The sequence below is a fragment of the Empidonax traillii genome, unplaced genomic scaffold (assembly GCF_003031625.1).
Source record: "Empidonax traillii isolate 1590-97213 ecotype Southwest subspecies unplaced genomic scaffold, ASM303162v1 scaffold268:size1028579, whole genome shotgun sequence".
Classification (NCBI taxonomy): domain Eukaryota; kingdom Metazoa; phylum Chordata; class Aves; order Passeriformes; family Tyrannidae; genus Empidonax; species Empidonax traillii.
Window position 1 is genome coordinate 463,010 of NW_020955461.1, and position 16,757 is coordinate 479,766.

Consider the following 16,757-nt stretch of genomic DNA (forward strand, 5'->3'; position numbering starts at 1 on the left):
ACTAGGACAATAAAATTACTCAGTTTATGCTAAGCATGTGATACAAAAGTCAGGTAAAACTAGAAACTGAAAAAGTGCAAGTTCCTAAGAGATCTGACACTACTGATCCTTGTATTAAAACAAGGTCTATTCCCTTGAGAAAAAAGGAAAACAGGAAACAGAACAAATAAAAACTCAAATAAAAATTCTTATAAGGGACGTGTTTATTCAGTGCTCATTTATCATGATGTTTTCCTTTTGATTATGATTCTTTCCTTTTGATTATGATTATTACAATTAATTTCCATTTATCATGATTCTTTCATTTTCTTTTTGCATGGCAAAAAGAACAATTTACTGGAAACAGCAATGAGATAAGAAAACAAACATTTAACAGCAACAATATTAACAACAAAAGTGTACAGAAGAGAGAGAATGATTCACATGCAAAAAATGCTCACTGCAGAGCTCAACCCAACCCAGTCACAGCCACGTCACCCCAACTGCTCCCTCTGGCTCGGAGCCAGAGCTACTCACCAATCCCCCCACCGCACTTACTCAGCTAGATGGAATCCCTTCTCCCTTCCCTACTCCTGGCTATGAGCTGAGGTGGTACATAATAACCTCCAGGTCCTGGCCATGACCTTTCCTGGCTTCTGCAAAAATTAACCTTATCCTGACCCGAACCAGGACACTCAGAAAGGATATTTTAAACTGCTGCAAATCACGTGGACAGGGATAGTACATCTAAGAGGTTGTGTGAGACCTGACAGTCTTTTGTTATCGAAATAGTGTCCCTGTACTCTGCTTCAAGGCAGGCAACATAATAATTGAGAGGAAAAAGTAAGTGCCGGATAACAATTAAATATCAACAAAAGTCCCTTAAAATAGTGGATGAGATTTTATGTCACACTGTATAACATTTCCCTGTACCCTGTTTCCCAAAATCTAATAACTTCAGAATAAGATCAAATCTGTTCCCTTGTTATCTCATTCTTGATTCTGACATTACAGGCTAATTTTTAGCAAAAACTTGGAGAAAATTACTAACAATTTGGTTTTCCTTAAAATTAGGAGTCTTTCATATAGCACAGAGTATTTGCATTAGTAGAATACATATATTAAGAAAATAATGTTCACATGTTAAAATATTTAATGTGTTCCACTTAAAAAGAAACTTCAATATGCAAATTACAGCATAAATCAATAAACAAGACATTAAAAAATTCTCTGCACATATGCTGAACACTGTAATTTAAAATAGGATGTCAAGATGCTTTTATCAGTACAAAGAGAACATGATGTATGTTTTGGTCAAAATTTTCCTTCTCCTTGTCCAAGGTCATACAACTTATTAAATATAACAAGTAGCCTTGGAGTGAATTCAAGGTTTAAATTTATTTCAGAAGGTTTACTGATACAACCTCAGAAGAAATGCTACAGAAAACTATCTGGAATAGGGCTTAAAAAAGAAGTCAACTTGGCTTTTAAAGTCAGCTTGAGAGCCCAAACAACTAATTTTCCCATACCTGGGCATTTATACTAAATATTCCATAAGGATCGAGTAATTCCTATTCCAACAAATGACCAAGTGCCACCTCCTTGATACAGTGAACTCATGAAACTTGTGGGCCTTTGCTGGTTTACACCCTCAGATCAAGAGACTGAAAGACATCAAATGCCTTTAACACAGATCAGAGAAACTATGGCCATGTGTAATCTTTAGTCTCTTTTCAATAGAGGTGCTTTTGGTAAACTGATTTAAAATGCTGGATTCAACAGGTAGACTCCACAAAATACATAAAAGGATGTGTGGATGGAAACCATACAGATGCAGCATATTAACAGAGTTTGGTAGCAAGAGGACAACCTTGCAGCAATAAAAAGTAAGATGACAACTGATGTATTGAGAAGTTTGGAAAAGGCAGGCAGATGTTTTGTGGTTTGCATAGCTAAAGTTTCCTGTTCTCTACCCAAAGCAACAAAAACCCTTAATTATTCAAAGATATATACATTACTGAGGCAGTAAATCATTATTAAGTCATCTAGTTTTATGTTTATATCTACTTCCATGTTTCTTGCATTCTTTCTACCATGTTCAATCCACCTATGGTTTTATGCATACTGCTCTCTCACTTTTAGTACTTTTTCCAGTTACAATTTGCTGTCTCAAAACTGTAATAGCAATAAACACAAAACCTAAATGAAAGTAAAGAATAAAAATAAGCAGTAATCAGGAAAAAATATACTGATAAAAGGATAAGTAAAGATTCTATGTCTTGTTTTATTTTACCTTCTGGTCTTCAAGGTATACCACTTTTAATATTTCCTTTTAATATTTCTGTACTTTAGCTGCAGAAGGTATTATTTTTCAGAAACTGTCAACTACTGTCAACTACAGCAAACAGAAAATCCTTAGATGAGTTCACCACATGTGCTACATTCAGTGATACATGACTGACATACACTCAGGATTCAGTGCTCTTTACTGAGCTCCTGCTCTCTGTGACTGAACTCTGATGTTATTAAGTACATACAGCAGCGTCTTAAACCTGGAAAAATAATTTAACCCAGGATTCACTTCTAGTATGATGGTGTAAATCCCTAGGGAGTCTAACGTTAAAATCCATGCGAAGAGATGACAAAACTATGAAAAGAAACAGCAAGTAAGTAAACCAAAATGAACACAATCTACCATCTCGAAAGTACTTCCTGACAAAATATTTCTATCACTTAAGAGTCTTTGAAGTAAAATTTCTATACAGATAGCAAAAAGAGATAACTTTCTCTAAAGCAAGAAAAATCTAGGACTACAAATTACATAGTCCATAACTTTATAGAAATTCTATAGAACTACAATTTTATAGAAATTCTAAATTTGCTAAAGGTCCCACAAATGACTGCCTCTTCCCAAGAAACAGAAATGGTCCTATCAACTTGGACTGTACTACTGCTGAAGTCTGTTTTAGCAACAGAAACTTGAAACTAAGTATCTCTTACTTAGCAAAGATGCCTGTCAGAAAGTAAGAAAAGTGTAAGTAAACAGGAGAACACTGACACTCAAGAAATTAATTGAGAAGGAAGGTTTTTCTTCTTTCTGTTGCCTGTTAAAACAACAAATGGTTTTATAAAACTCTCATTTAACATGACTTTAGACTCAGCTGAAGTCTGATTCATGAGATCTGAAGGTAACAAAGACTGCTTCGATGAATAAGGCAATCCTACAATTTATTCCTATAAATATCTTTAAATAGGCATAAAATGCTTTCAATTCCTTTTCTGCAGGGTAAACAAATACCATATTCTGCTGACCTGGACATTTCTTTGCTGCCTTACTCTTACTTGTTCCTTAAACATATTACATTAAAAAAAATTATATATATATACACAAACACACACATACAGATCCGTGCTCTAAGAATGGTTTTGACTGTGAAGTTTACAAATTAATGTAAAAGACAGCATTACTTTTAAGATAGAGGATTTTTCCCATAAAATAAAAGAGTCAAAGTGGAAATAAATTCTAAAAGTTCATAAAGTTCGATCAAGTGAAAGCAAACTGATAAAAGCAGATATTGAAATGGACTTTCTGTACACTGCTTGTATACTCACTTCAGGTAAGTTTTTGTAGAAAATATTCTCAGTAATCAGAAAATGAACAAAACATATAATTTGAATGCAACTCTACCTGATTAACTAAAAGAATATAAGCTTCACCTTTTTATTTTGGTGGTTTAGATCTGCATAGATTTTGCTTTTATTTAACTATGTTAGAAAAACTAAATTGGAATTCTTCCTGGCAGGACTTCATCACAATTTAAAATATCTACAAAAGCCTCCACTGGTATCCTTAAAAAAATTGCAGGATGCTGTAGTTGCATTAACTTAGTTTGACTGGTAGACTGCAATGAACAATGAGCAATTTATCACTGTTGACAGAATTCATCTGAAATTTACCCTCAAAGTAATCAGTCACTCACAGCATAAAATCTCACCAGCTACAGTTATCCAGAAAATTCTGGTTCATACATAAAGCTATGACACTTCAGAAAATTAAAACGACAACTCTAAGTTCATGTTTTATCAAATTAATGATTACAGTTTTGTCTTATTTCTACTTGTGTGAGGATCTGCTGGGAGAAAGGGGACCACATGACAGCAATGCAAGTGAATGATGGAGCACTGTCTACCAGAGTGGAGAAGTTAGCTAACACAAAAGTTAACTACGCTCCACAGTAGGAACACTTCAAAGGAAACAGCAATATCACTTGCTTATATCCAACAGTCTATAGCACAGTCACCTGTAAGATTTGAACCATTTGCTGAATTTGTCATTTTCTCCTTAGGAGAAAACTTAACAGGACTGTTAAGTGTCAGTGGTTAAAGCACAGTACAGGTGCTCACATAGGTGACACTGAATTAACAGAGCCAAAGTCACAACTTCAGCTGGTCACCCAGTATGTGTTGATTCTCAGTATGATCTGAATTGCTCTTTGGTTTTCTATGGTGTGAAGACATCCACACAAACATGAGATAGAATGTATAAGAGACCAATATCATTCTCAAATGGCAACTGGAGGTTACATCCAGAAGAAAAATTGTAATAGAAAAGGTTAAAAAATTAGCAGGAATATTTAAGCCACAAGAAATGCTTGGAATGAAAAGAAGCCTACAAGGAAAAGAAAAAAGGTCAGAAAAGAAAGCTATGCCAAGGTCAGAGACTATAAAAAGAATAGTATGAAAAGTCAAGTTAAGTCAGACCTCCTTAAGAAAAAAAAAGTTCTCCCAGACCTTTAAATAAACATAGAACATAAAAGAGGTAGTGAGGTCATCTCACTAACCAGGCCCACTAAACATATGACTCGAGGCAGCATGCCAATGTTTGAGGGACCATGTGAGGTCCTCTGGTCTGGAGGTCTTCAGAATTAGGGCTTCTCATCAAAAAATGGTGACAAGATCAATAGCATATCTGAATTGCATCTACACCAATGCATGCAGCATGAGCAACAAACAGGAGGAGCTGGAAGCCATTGCAGAGCAGGAAAACATGACACAGATGCCATCATGGAGACATGGTGGGTGACTCACACTACTGGAGTGCTGGATGGCTGTAAACTGTTCAGAAGGGACAGGCAGGGAAGGAGAGGTGGTGGGGTAGCCCCATATGTTAGGGAGTGTTTTGACTGTCTAGATGATGGTGGTGATGACAGGGTGGAGCGTCTGTGGTTAAGACTCAGGAGAAAGGCCAAGGGAGATATTCTGGTTAGAGTCTGTTATAGACCACCCAACCAGGATGAAGAGGCAGACGAAACAGTCTATAAGAATCTGCAAGACATCTCAGAATTGCTAACTGTTCTCATGGGAGACTTCAATTTACCAGATGTCTGCTGGAAATGCAATAGAGCAGACAGGAAACAGTCCAGGAGGTTCCTAGATTGTGGAAGATCATAGCTTCCTGACGCAGCTGATGAAGGAGACAACTAAAAGGAAGACGTCCCGTTGGACCTGCTGTTTGTGAAAAGAAAAGGACTCATGGGTGATGTGATGGTTGGAGGCCGTCCTGGGCACAGAGATCACAAAATGATAGGAGTTTTTGTTTCTTGGATAAGGAAGGGGGCCGGCAGAACTACTAACTGGGACTTTCAGAGGGGCAGACTTCAGCCTTTTAGGAGACTGGTTGAGAGGCAAAGGAGCCCAGCCAGGAAGGCTGGACATTCTTCAAGAAAAAAACCTTAAAGGCACAGGACATGCTGTCTCAACAAGCCAAAAGACAAGCAGGTGGGGAAGCAGACCAGCCTGGCTGAACAAAGAGCTTTGGCTGGAACTCAGGAAAAAAAATGGCATGTACAGGGATCAGGCCCAGCCAACATGGATTTTTGAAAGGCAGGTCCTGCTTGACCAGTCTGATCTTTGACAAAGTGCCCCACTTGGTAGGTGAGGGAAAGACTGTGGATGTTGTTACCTGGACATCAGTAAAGCCTTTGACACTGTTTCCCACAGCATTCTCCTGAAGAAACTGGCCACTCATGGAGTGGATGTGGGCACTGTTTGGCAGGTAAAAAAACTTAAGCAAAAAAAACCTGGTAAAAAACAAGTCAGGAAGCAGCACTTTGTGAAGAGAGAATACAATAAATATGTTGGATATGGACTAAAAAAATGGCAAACTGAACACATGTGCCCTTCAGTAATAATGTAAAGATATTTTCAGGAGCTAAAGCAGACAAATAAAAAAGGAAATAAAATGTACTATATGTTTATCTGTAAGTACGTGTATAGGAACTACAGGTGTGTTGATGCAGAATAGTCACATACTTTTCTGGTAAATAAATGCTACAGCAATTATAACTCATCTAGCCTTCAATATCATTTGATAAAGCAACACATGTAATATTACATTGGAGAAAATGGGGGTTAGTAGAATGACTGGAACGTCATTCTAGGTCATATAGTGCAAGGAATTGGCTAAAAATGAACTTCAGTTTTAGAGACTGATTTTTGCAATTGAACTTATTTGGTGTATTAGTTAATGACTATGGCATGACAATAAGAATAGTCTAACAAAATTCTATTCTGGAACTGCCAACTTAGAATGCAACAGGTATAAAATACATGGAAAACAGAATTATCTTACTTGCTAGAATAGCAGAAGCATAAAGATAATACATTAGAAACAACAAACATTTTTCTTGGAAAATCACCGATTAGAAACATCAGAGGATGAAAACTTTTGGTGTGCTGATTGAATTCATTATGTCTATGAGCAATCAACACGGTCTAACCATTAAAGACTGATTTAAGGCCTGAGAGAGAGGAAAAAAACATTTTACAAATAACCTAACAGCATTTTAAATTGAAGCTATAAACTATTACGGGTTAAGTTATTTCATTCAAGAAACCAGAAAAGGCCTAATGAACTACCAGAATCACAAAAGAAATTGCAACTCTCTCTTCCAGAGAACATCTAAAGGAGTTTTGTTCCAACAGTTTTTCTGTCAGAGCTTGACTGCCTTGTTTCCCCTACTCCCATGTCTCAGCTCCTGTAATAACAAGCTCAGAACTAAGCAAAGCATTTCAAACACAATCTCAAATGCAAATAAGGAAGCCTTTACACAAACAAACACAACCTGGCATGACCTGTAATTCTGTTAACATCAGATTGCAAGTGAACAGGTAAATAAAATCTGAACCCTAGGAGTGCATAGATGTTACTCAAACTGCACAATTTTTTACTATTGACGTCACAAAAAAGCCCTTCTTTATGAAATTTGAATTACGACATTGCTCTAAAAACAGCTGGCTAAAAAGCACAGTATACATATTTGCTAGTCAAATACAAAATATAATGTGTATAAAAATATTTTTTCCTAATTAAATCATACTTAGTTTTAAATGGAACCATTTTATGGAAAGCTATAAAACTGTAAACTGTTTATTAAAGAAATGCAAGTTTAGTAAATAAGAGCAAACAAGGTCCTTTTTGAATAAACTTTAATGTTCTAAAGATTTCACAACTTAAACTTATTTGAAAAGGGATGTGTATATCCACATACAGATATAAACAACTCTTTTTTACATCAAAACTTTAAAAAAGTTAGCATTCACATCTCCCTTCAAAACTGTATGCTGCTTATGAACTACAGCATTGCCCTAAATGAACAGTGAAGCTTTACTTCTGAAGTGGCTACTTGGCAGAACTTTGTATTTAATGGCCCCTTCTATTTCTTATTTTGGAGTGAATGACACACAGGTCTAAAATTCAGAATGGCTGAGCATTACAAAACTGTTACTAGAACAAGGAGAAAATAACGACAGACATTATTTGTTATTGGAGAGAAGGCTACTGATACTTCATACTAAATGAATTTCATCAAAATCAAACTATTTAAACTAAGCTTGCAATTAATTAACAAAAATGTGTACAGAAACTTTGTGTACTTGCTTGCTTTCAACATATACCGGTTGGTCCTAACATTACTTAGGCATTTAACAGAGTTAGAGATACTTATCTGTGATTAAAATATTAAACTAAAACATCTATTAATCCAACATAATTATTCACTGTTTTCAGAAAAATGAATAAAAATTACAGGATAATAGAGGAAGGATTTCCTTTTAAATGGTTTGTATTTCAGTGTTCATCCCACATAAGCTGTAAATCATTTCTTTCACTATAGCTTCAAACACAATTCCTCAGAATTTTCACATCTGCCTTTCACACAGGTGACAGGGAATCCTACCTTAGTTTGGTATTCACAGACTTGACATTTTTACCCTTTCAGTGCTGCAGAATAAACTCACTTGAAGTTACAATCCTGCAAAGTTACCAGTTACCAGTAAAGATAATATGATGGAAAAAGTTAAATTTCAATCTGTTTAGGCATACAGGCATTTTTTACTCCATGCTTTACTACTGCTTGTAGTCTGCAAAGTCTCAAAATGCTAATACTCAAGAGAAACCACAAAGGGGCAGGTTTGAGTTTCCTTGACAGATTCTGACCACTGACATTTTAGAAGTACCCACAGAACAGAGCACATTGTGGAATACCTAGCATCAGTTATGGAAGCATTCCAATACCAAGGAAAAGAGAGAGTGTCCATATAGGTAGTCCATGTAAAAAAGATTCAGTCTATGTAAATAAGCACAGCTTCTTACTATGGAGACAATCTTTTTATCTTCACTGGCTTGATTAACTTCCCTATAAAATGGATACAGACTTGGTTATCCATGACCACAATATTTTCTTTAAAAAAAAAAAAAATTAGAAGTAAGGCTCAGTGCATGTGTAAATACAGCCTACCTTTGTAGTTATTAAAAATCTTCAGTGATTCAGATATGGTTAAGAAATCACAGTTAAGCCCAACCAGAATGTTCCTTAACTTACAGTAAACACGAGAGAATAATTTTGAATAATTTTTGAATATGCACTTATCTCAATCTGTGAATAACTACACACTAATGCAAAATATACTCTCTGCAAAACAGAAATAGGCTTGATGACAAAGAAAATGTAAGTTTTATTTAAAGCAAAGGCCAGTGTTTTTTAATGTCCAATGAGCAGGTACATTTTGATTTCATTGAACAAAAGGCTGGGAAAGGGGAATTTATTAATCTACATGACAGAAGTCAGTTATCACTGCAGGAAAATTTTAAGACATATAATGTCTTTGTATAAAAGTGCAAAGGGTGAAACTGAGGCAGGAAGCTCTCTACTAACAGCAGATTTCACATCAAGCATGAATCAGACTTCAATTAACAAACTCACAAAATCCTCTGAAATCCTTTTAACTAATTCACAAAAAAAACCACTGTAAGCTGCTTGGGAAGGGAGAAGACAGGAAGAACAGTATTCAACAAGATTGTATATGACAAGTATTCAACTACAGGGTGATTTAATACTAATGATGTGATGTTCTTCAACACCCATAGAACAAATTGTCTTGATGAGGTCATGTTTCCAAAAAGTGTTTCATGTCTGACATATAGCAACTCTCTTGAACAGTGTGTTGCACCTACTGTCCTAGAAACAAGATCTGATGAGAAAAGAAATTTGTAGTCTTAGGGAGGGAACTCTGGGGTATGAAGGTGCCCTGGAAGTCACTGGTTCACAGTATAACAATTTTAATGATTAAAAGCAACTATTACTTTAATTATTAAACATTAATTTTAATAGTAATTTAAATGAGAAATGGTAAGAGCTTTGTTAAGCAATAAATACATTAAATGCCATTTGACTAAACTGAAACATCAGCATGAAGCAGTTAACACATTTTGCTCCAAAGGCAGTCAGAGCACTGCATTTGTAGAAATCTATCACCAAGCACATTCAGAATTTATCGAGACACTAAATCTACTTTCTATTACAGTGCTATCAGAGAAGATTTTGTTCTTAGTTCTATCTTCAGAAGGGTTCAGAGCTTAGAGATGGAACTAAAAGCCAAACATAGTAGCTACAGTGCTGCTTTGGCGATGTGTTCTCATGTATCTGCTATTGGAAAGTACATTTAAAAGACAAGACTGAACAGGTTGAAATGTACCAATTTATGCACCATTATGGACATTTTTAGACAAAAATATTAACAGAATGTAGTAAGAAAAGGGATAAAATAACTTTGTGGAGTTGATTTTCCACTGTCAGGTTCATAACAAGCTGTTAATTCTCACAAATGTGAAATTCAGAAGCAACCTATTCCACTGAAGATAGCTGACTAAACCAATTAGACTTCAACTTAGGCCACTGAGCTCATCTGAAGAAAAATAATTCCTCCATCACACAAACAACATGAAATACAATATAAATTATTTAAAATTATATTGTTTATCCTAACAATTACCCACAAGTTCATTTCAGCTACTTATTAAGATTTTAGCATAGGCTAAATGAAGCAATTTGCTAACAAAATGCAAATGGTTATGTAAGGACTCAGTTGCAAAGTTTCTTTCCTCAAGTCTATTAACAGTAAAAGTAGTGAACAGAATCCACAGAAGTACTGGAAAATGAAAAAAACTCAACACTATTAGGGCATGAAAGTAAACTGAAACTGGAGTTCTCTTGACACAAAGTAAACTGTTTGAAATTACTGCATAATATCTTTAGCAGACTTTCACTCTTACGTCCTGAAGAGCTGGCCGAAACTAACCTCAACTTTTTTTGCCCCTGACATTTAAAAGTCAGCCTTTGTTCCAATTGTGAATGGTTTTGTATATTAAAAGTGATCAGTATAATATTTTACCTCTGCCTAAGGCTTTAATGTTCTCATAAAAGAGGTGAGGCAAACAAGATTGGCACACACACACACATATATATGTATATATTCTGTATCTCTGACACACTGCTAAACTTTCAAAACCATTAATGATTGGGTGTATTTGGTCTGGCTGAGACACAGTTAATTTTTCCCACAGCAGCCCTCAAAGTGCTGTGCTTTGTACTGGTGGCTAGAAAGGTGCTGGTAACACACCAGTGTTTGGCTACTGCTAAGCAATGCTGGCACAGCATCAACACTGTCTCTCCAGCACTCTCCCTCACAGCAGGCTGGGGTTGGGCAAGATCTTGGGAGGGGAGGGGACACAACCAGGATAGTTGACCCAAACTGACTCCCATGCCATATGATATCTGCTCAACAATAAAAGCTAAGGAGAAGAGGGAAGGGCAAACTGGAAGGGAAGGGAGCATTTATTTATAGCATTGCCTTCCAGACCAACCTCTACATATGCTGGTCTCACTTCCCAGGAAGTGGCTGGACACTACCTGCTGACGGGAAGCAGAGAATAAAATCTTTTGGTTTCCTTTGCTTCCATACATGGGCTTTGCTTTTGCTTTATTAAACTGCCTTTATCTTGACCCATGATTTTTTTTTTTTGGTCTTACTTTCTCTCCCCTGCCCTGCTGAGGAGGAGCATGATAGAACAACTTGGTCAGCCAAGGTCAACCCACCACACTGGGACAAAATGGTGAGATTATTTTTGGCTAGCACTACTCTTCAGAATTATACAATAGCATGAAAACTCACAGATGTCTGGGAAATACCAGTTCCAGTATACCAATACTTGGAACACTATCCGAGTTTTGATACCTAAACCATAATGTAGTGTGGTGACATGTATACAATTTGAGATTCCAGTTTGATAAATACACACAAGGTGAATCCATCCAAGAAATAATGTGACCGTATTGTATACTTGTGGTCTCTGGATCTTTGTATGCCATGGTGATGCAACTAAGTTTCAAGAAACACATACAAGTGATGTTAAGACCACTGTGTTCCTATGGCCTAGCTGGACAGGTACACTGGTGCTATCTACACACTCGTGTTTTATTGTACAGAAAAGATGTCAACTCAGACAAATTTTTCATGAAGCTGTGGACCTCGGGTCCATTTTATTTTCAGTTTTAAATGAGCTTGAAGCTTGCTTTATGAGATTTACTAGATTGACATTATTTCTGTGGAATATGGTAATATCTCTCTAACTGAGAATTAAAATGATTAAAGAGTAAACCCTGATCCTAGTAGTGACCAAAAAAGGAAACCTGGAATCTGAAGTAAGAGATGAACCAAAAAAACCCACCTTGAAGGCTCATAGTTCATCTTGGGCTCTAATGAGGAAATAATGACAAATGATTTTACCATTATGAATGCAAATGGATAGGTCTCTTAACACAAAGGGAATTAAAGTAAGTTGATACTCCCCTTTTGTCTTTGAAGTAGAAATGAAATGCCTAATCCCTGACTACTACAGTTACATTTTCCTCTCTCCTGTCATCTAAGTGAACATTCAGATCTTGCTCAGCAGTAACACCCTCACTAATGTCTTAGTACTCAAGGATGACTCTTCTAGTGCCACATATGTGAATATAAACATGCAAACATCCCTACATATATAGAGAGACACACACGGAGCCTACCTACCACCTGCAAAGTGTATATGAACCATGCATGCATTCCACTCAAAGGAGCCAATCTTGTGCTTTCAATGTTCAAAGACGGTGCCCTTTTTTGGGGGAAGGCACAATGGGAAAGGTAATGCAAGAGTAAAAACTCAGAGAAATTATCTGTGATATTTGCTGCTCATACTTATTTGCTCTCATTAGACATGGGGATTCCAAGTGAGATTTCCAGAAAGAAAGTCTGTCACTAGAAGTTATATAGGGTTCATTTGGTGTAGTAAGCTATGCGTCCTCCTTTGTACTTCACACAACTGAGTTGTGCAGTTCAAAAAACAACATCTGCTTCTTCCTTCAGACTGGTACACAGAAGCTCACCAAAACCAAAGGAGCTCCAAATTCTCAATGAGCAAAGTTTCATTAGCCTTTGAAGTGAAGGGGTATTGATCTTTAAATGGAATATATTTATGGCTTGAATTCCAGATAGTTATCTTTATCAGCCACAGTCTTTAGGGCATGGATGTGCCCAAACATATAGAAACATGTGCAGGCACACTGCATACCAGTCAGCATGATACACAGAGATCTTCATTATCAGCTGCCTCTCACCACATAGATTTTACTTCTTCCCACTGCACTGTGAAAGATTTTCTACAAACAGACACTCTGGTTTATTAAAGTTAGCCTTACCTTCACAGAAGGAAAAGGTGTTAACAAACATGGCAGAGAATGGCAGAACAGACCTTGTCAAATCCTGAAACTCTGGTTTACTGTCTTTTTTTTCTTTTAAACTAGACTATTTTGAGTGATCCTTGTTGCTTTCATTTTTCCTAAACAGTAGCTATGGCATGCCGACCAGTGCAAAGGCGGCCCTAGAATGTATCATGGCGTCTCTAAAATGCAAAAAAAATGACAGTGCAGTTCTATTACCACAATACTTCTTGTTAAATGTTATTCCCAGCATACCAGGAAAAGGAAAAATAAATAAAAAAAAAAAAACAAAAAAGAGTACAGAACATTAACACAACACTATTTGGCTTTCTGGCCACAGTTTCCAGAATGAACTGAAGAATCTCAACTTCATGCATTTTTTTTCAGGTTTTGAAATGCCTTAAGCCATCCTCTGGACCACCTTGTGATCTAGTAAGCCTTCTCAGACAAGTAAATCACTCTAATTATTCCTCCATCTCTGTCTTCTGGTACTTCTCTTCCTTGTGAAAAAAAGATTTAAGAGAAGGCGGCAACAATCAGAACAGTATAAGATATTGTGTATGAATGCATATCCTGATCTGGCCAAGACTGCTGAACATATAATAGTGAAATTGTAAGCAGACAGAGTAAAAAATACTGAGGAATGTTACCTTTCAGACCTCCACCATTTCCCACTGAAATGGTAGTGTCAGGACTCTCCCAGATTCTTGATGTGAAACTCCTGAAGAGAGATGGAGATGGAGTGCTGTGTGCCAGTAAGATGCATAACAGTATGAATATTAATTTAAATTTGCCATTAAGGTCTTGTACATAGATAGGAAAAGATGATACTAATACCTCAGCTGTTACATTTGACATCATGTTTTCAGTAAGTGAATGCCTTACCAGCACTGTCAATGCTGTACGAACTTGCAATGCAAAGCTGGTTTCTGGATCGATTCTACCAGACATACTGAGAAGCCAAAAGCAATGATGTTGATCCAAAATCTGAGAATGTGCATACCAAAACTAAATGTGCTGACTCACTACTGCAGGCTCTTTTGTTCTAATTTCTGTCAACAGAAATATCCACCTTAGATTAGTAGGTGTAGCTTTCCTTAACGTATGAGGGAAACCTAGGCTTCATTTCTGGAACATGAGGAAGATAATTTCTTACACAGGAGACAGCCCCCATAAGGACCTCAGACAGGCCTGAACTGCACAGAAACATTAGCATTCACTGCTTACTATAAAAAAAGTACATGCAGTTACGGGAAGGACTACTGAAACACAGTAGCTATTTCACATCTGATTAACATTTTTCAGCCTGAACAACTAAAATTTAAATCTGTAAAAATACTTCATGAAAAAATTAAAACTTAAAAATAAGTTAGAGAAAATACTATGAAGAAAAAAACCCACTGGGGTTTTTTCCCAACTTCATTTCTAATCACTTCCTCTCTAAAGGTACTATTTTTTAACAAATAGAGACAGAAAATTGTTATAGCAAACTGAAAGAATGGTCAACATGGCATATATTACAGCAAAAAATAAAAGTTTAGACTTTGCCTCCTGTTGGCTGGATACTGTCTTTTTGGGTAATATGATTCTGTATTTGAGTATATGGCCAGCTACTTATGACTTCACATTTAAGGCTGCACACAAATACAGCTCTAAAACTGTAAGCATACAGTGAGCATAAATTCCTGTTTAACATAAAGAGTCCTCTGAATATTCACTGCCATCTTTTATAGTTTGTCTTTCAATGACTTTTTAATAGGAAACTTGCAAAGCAATGAAAACACAGTTTCCCATCAACAATCGTACTTCTTGTGGTTAACAACTTCTTGCAAAATGCTAACTGTGTATTGGAAAATAGCAGAACATTCCTACAACTTGTGTATTGGCAATTTATTGTACCAAAGAAAAAGGCTCTGCATGAGGCTTTATATTCAGTTGCCAAGAAATAATTCTCAATCAAATGTCGATTCCATTAAACAGTACTCTTCCTTCCCTGATTTCATATGCATACAACTTCTATGAGAAGCAAGAAAGTAAAAATTTGAGTCTCTCAAAATATATCTTCATTATTCTTCAAACTGCAGGCATCTAGTGTATCAGACTGACTACTGAGAGGTAACAGAAGAGGTACTGTTATGGACATTACCCAAAGTAATACCAGACACCATCCACTTTGTGCATTCAATTAATTCTTTCCCAATCACTTTATCAGCCACACTCATGACTACTAGGAAGAATACTTTAACATAAGACTGCACTAACTACACCATCAGAAAAAGAGTCTGCAAGGAAGAATAGAACTTAAGTTAAATATTTTTGCACTTACATTGCTACAAAATTGCTGTTTACTCAATGCTATACCATCCCAAGTCAAACACGCTTTGTATTTTAACCAGTAAAATGCATGGTAACAAAATCCTTCCAAAATAATGCACATTTGAAAAATAGCAGCAGCCCCTTCCCCTTTTCTGTTCTAAAAAGCAGTGAGTGATTTTCATCTTTAAAAAAACACCGTCCACAAAATTTATTCAATATGGCACTGGAATGCCTCTCTACCTTCATGTTTATCCAGCTGGTTATCAACTGATCCTTAGCCTGTATCACTTGGAAAAATGCTGTGACAAATAGGATTATTAACACTTTTCTAGGACTAAAGCACAGTAAAATTCAGCAAAACATAACCATCTCTTTTAGAAATGCCATTTCCAATTATTAGAAACCGAAAAATGATTGTGGATGATCTGTTCATTCAAACTAGGAAAAGAATTTAAATACACCCTATTTTTTATTTCCACCTTCTGGCAGTTTTTTGTGATTTGCCTTCCCTGGCACAGCCTGACTTCAAAGAAAAATATCAGCAAAGTAATACAGTGGAATAAACTGAAATGCCAAATCAAAAAGGATCAACAAAAAATTCACAGCAATAAATAAGAAAGCAACTAGGACAAAATATAAAACATAGGTGCTGAGAGGGAGAAGAAAACACAAGATGACAGAGAAAGACAATTCAGAAGTAGATTTTATGTCTCTAATGAATGTACATGATACAAATGAATGCTAATACTACATTAGATCATTTATACATAAAAATTGTGGTGTTTAACATTGTATTTATGCTTACCTCACCTGATTTCATCATGATTTTTAAATTTATTTTTTTTTAATTACCCGAATTTACCAGATTCCATGGTCATCTGAAGTAATCCATCAAGAGCACTGGAAAGCAGACCTCTACTGGATACTTTTAAGTGACTTAATACAACAGGCACACACTGGTATTCCAAAAATAAGGCCTTCCCTTCATCTGTCTTCAAGTCTATGCGAAGGGAATCAAATGCCTGAGCCAGGTAATCCACTGAAAGATACCAGAACACAGGCAACAAAACTTCTCTAACCATCATTTCATTAAGCAATGTGAACAAAGGTTTGACAGTTTCCGTTGCAGATATATACAATATATACTTTAAAGTAAATGGTGAAAATACTAAATTTACTTTTTATTTAAAGACATACTCTGGTTTTATTCCTTAACAATTTATTTTGACTAGAGAAAGACGCTATCTACAATTCCTATGTGTAAGAAAAATATACTTACAAATGTAAAGTCCTGCAAATATTTTGCTTAAGAGGAAAGAAAACATAAGCTTGCACAGTTTGAGACAATGTTGGTTCCAACATCTGGGA

At 36.1% G+C, this 16,757-nt stretch overlaps 1 protein-coding gene across 1 annotated transcript in view; it reads right to left on the reverse strand.

The window, feature by feature from the left end:
* CCDC138 (coiled-coil domain containing 138) overlaps positions 1-16,757 on the reverse strand; it is a 36,916-nt gene that overhangs the window by 2,061 nt on the left and 18,098 nt on the right. The window contains exon 13 of the mRNA XM_027889670.1: positions 16,252-16,428. Within this exon, the coding sequence (XP_027745471.1) occupies positions 16,252-16,428 (177 nt within the window). The remainder of the gene's footprint in view (positions 1-16,251; positions 16,429-16,757) is intronic.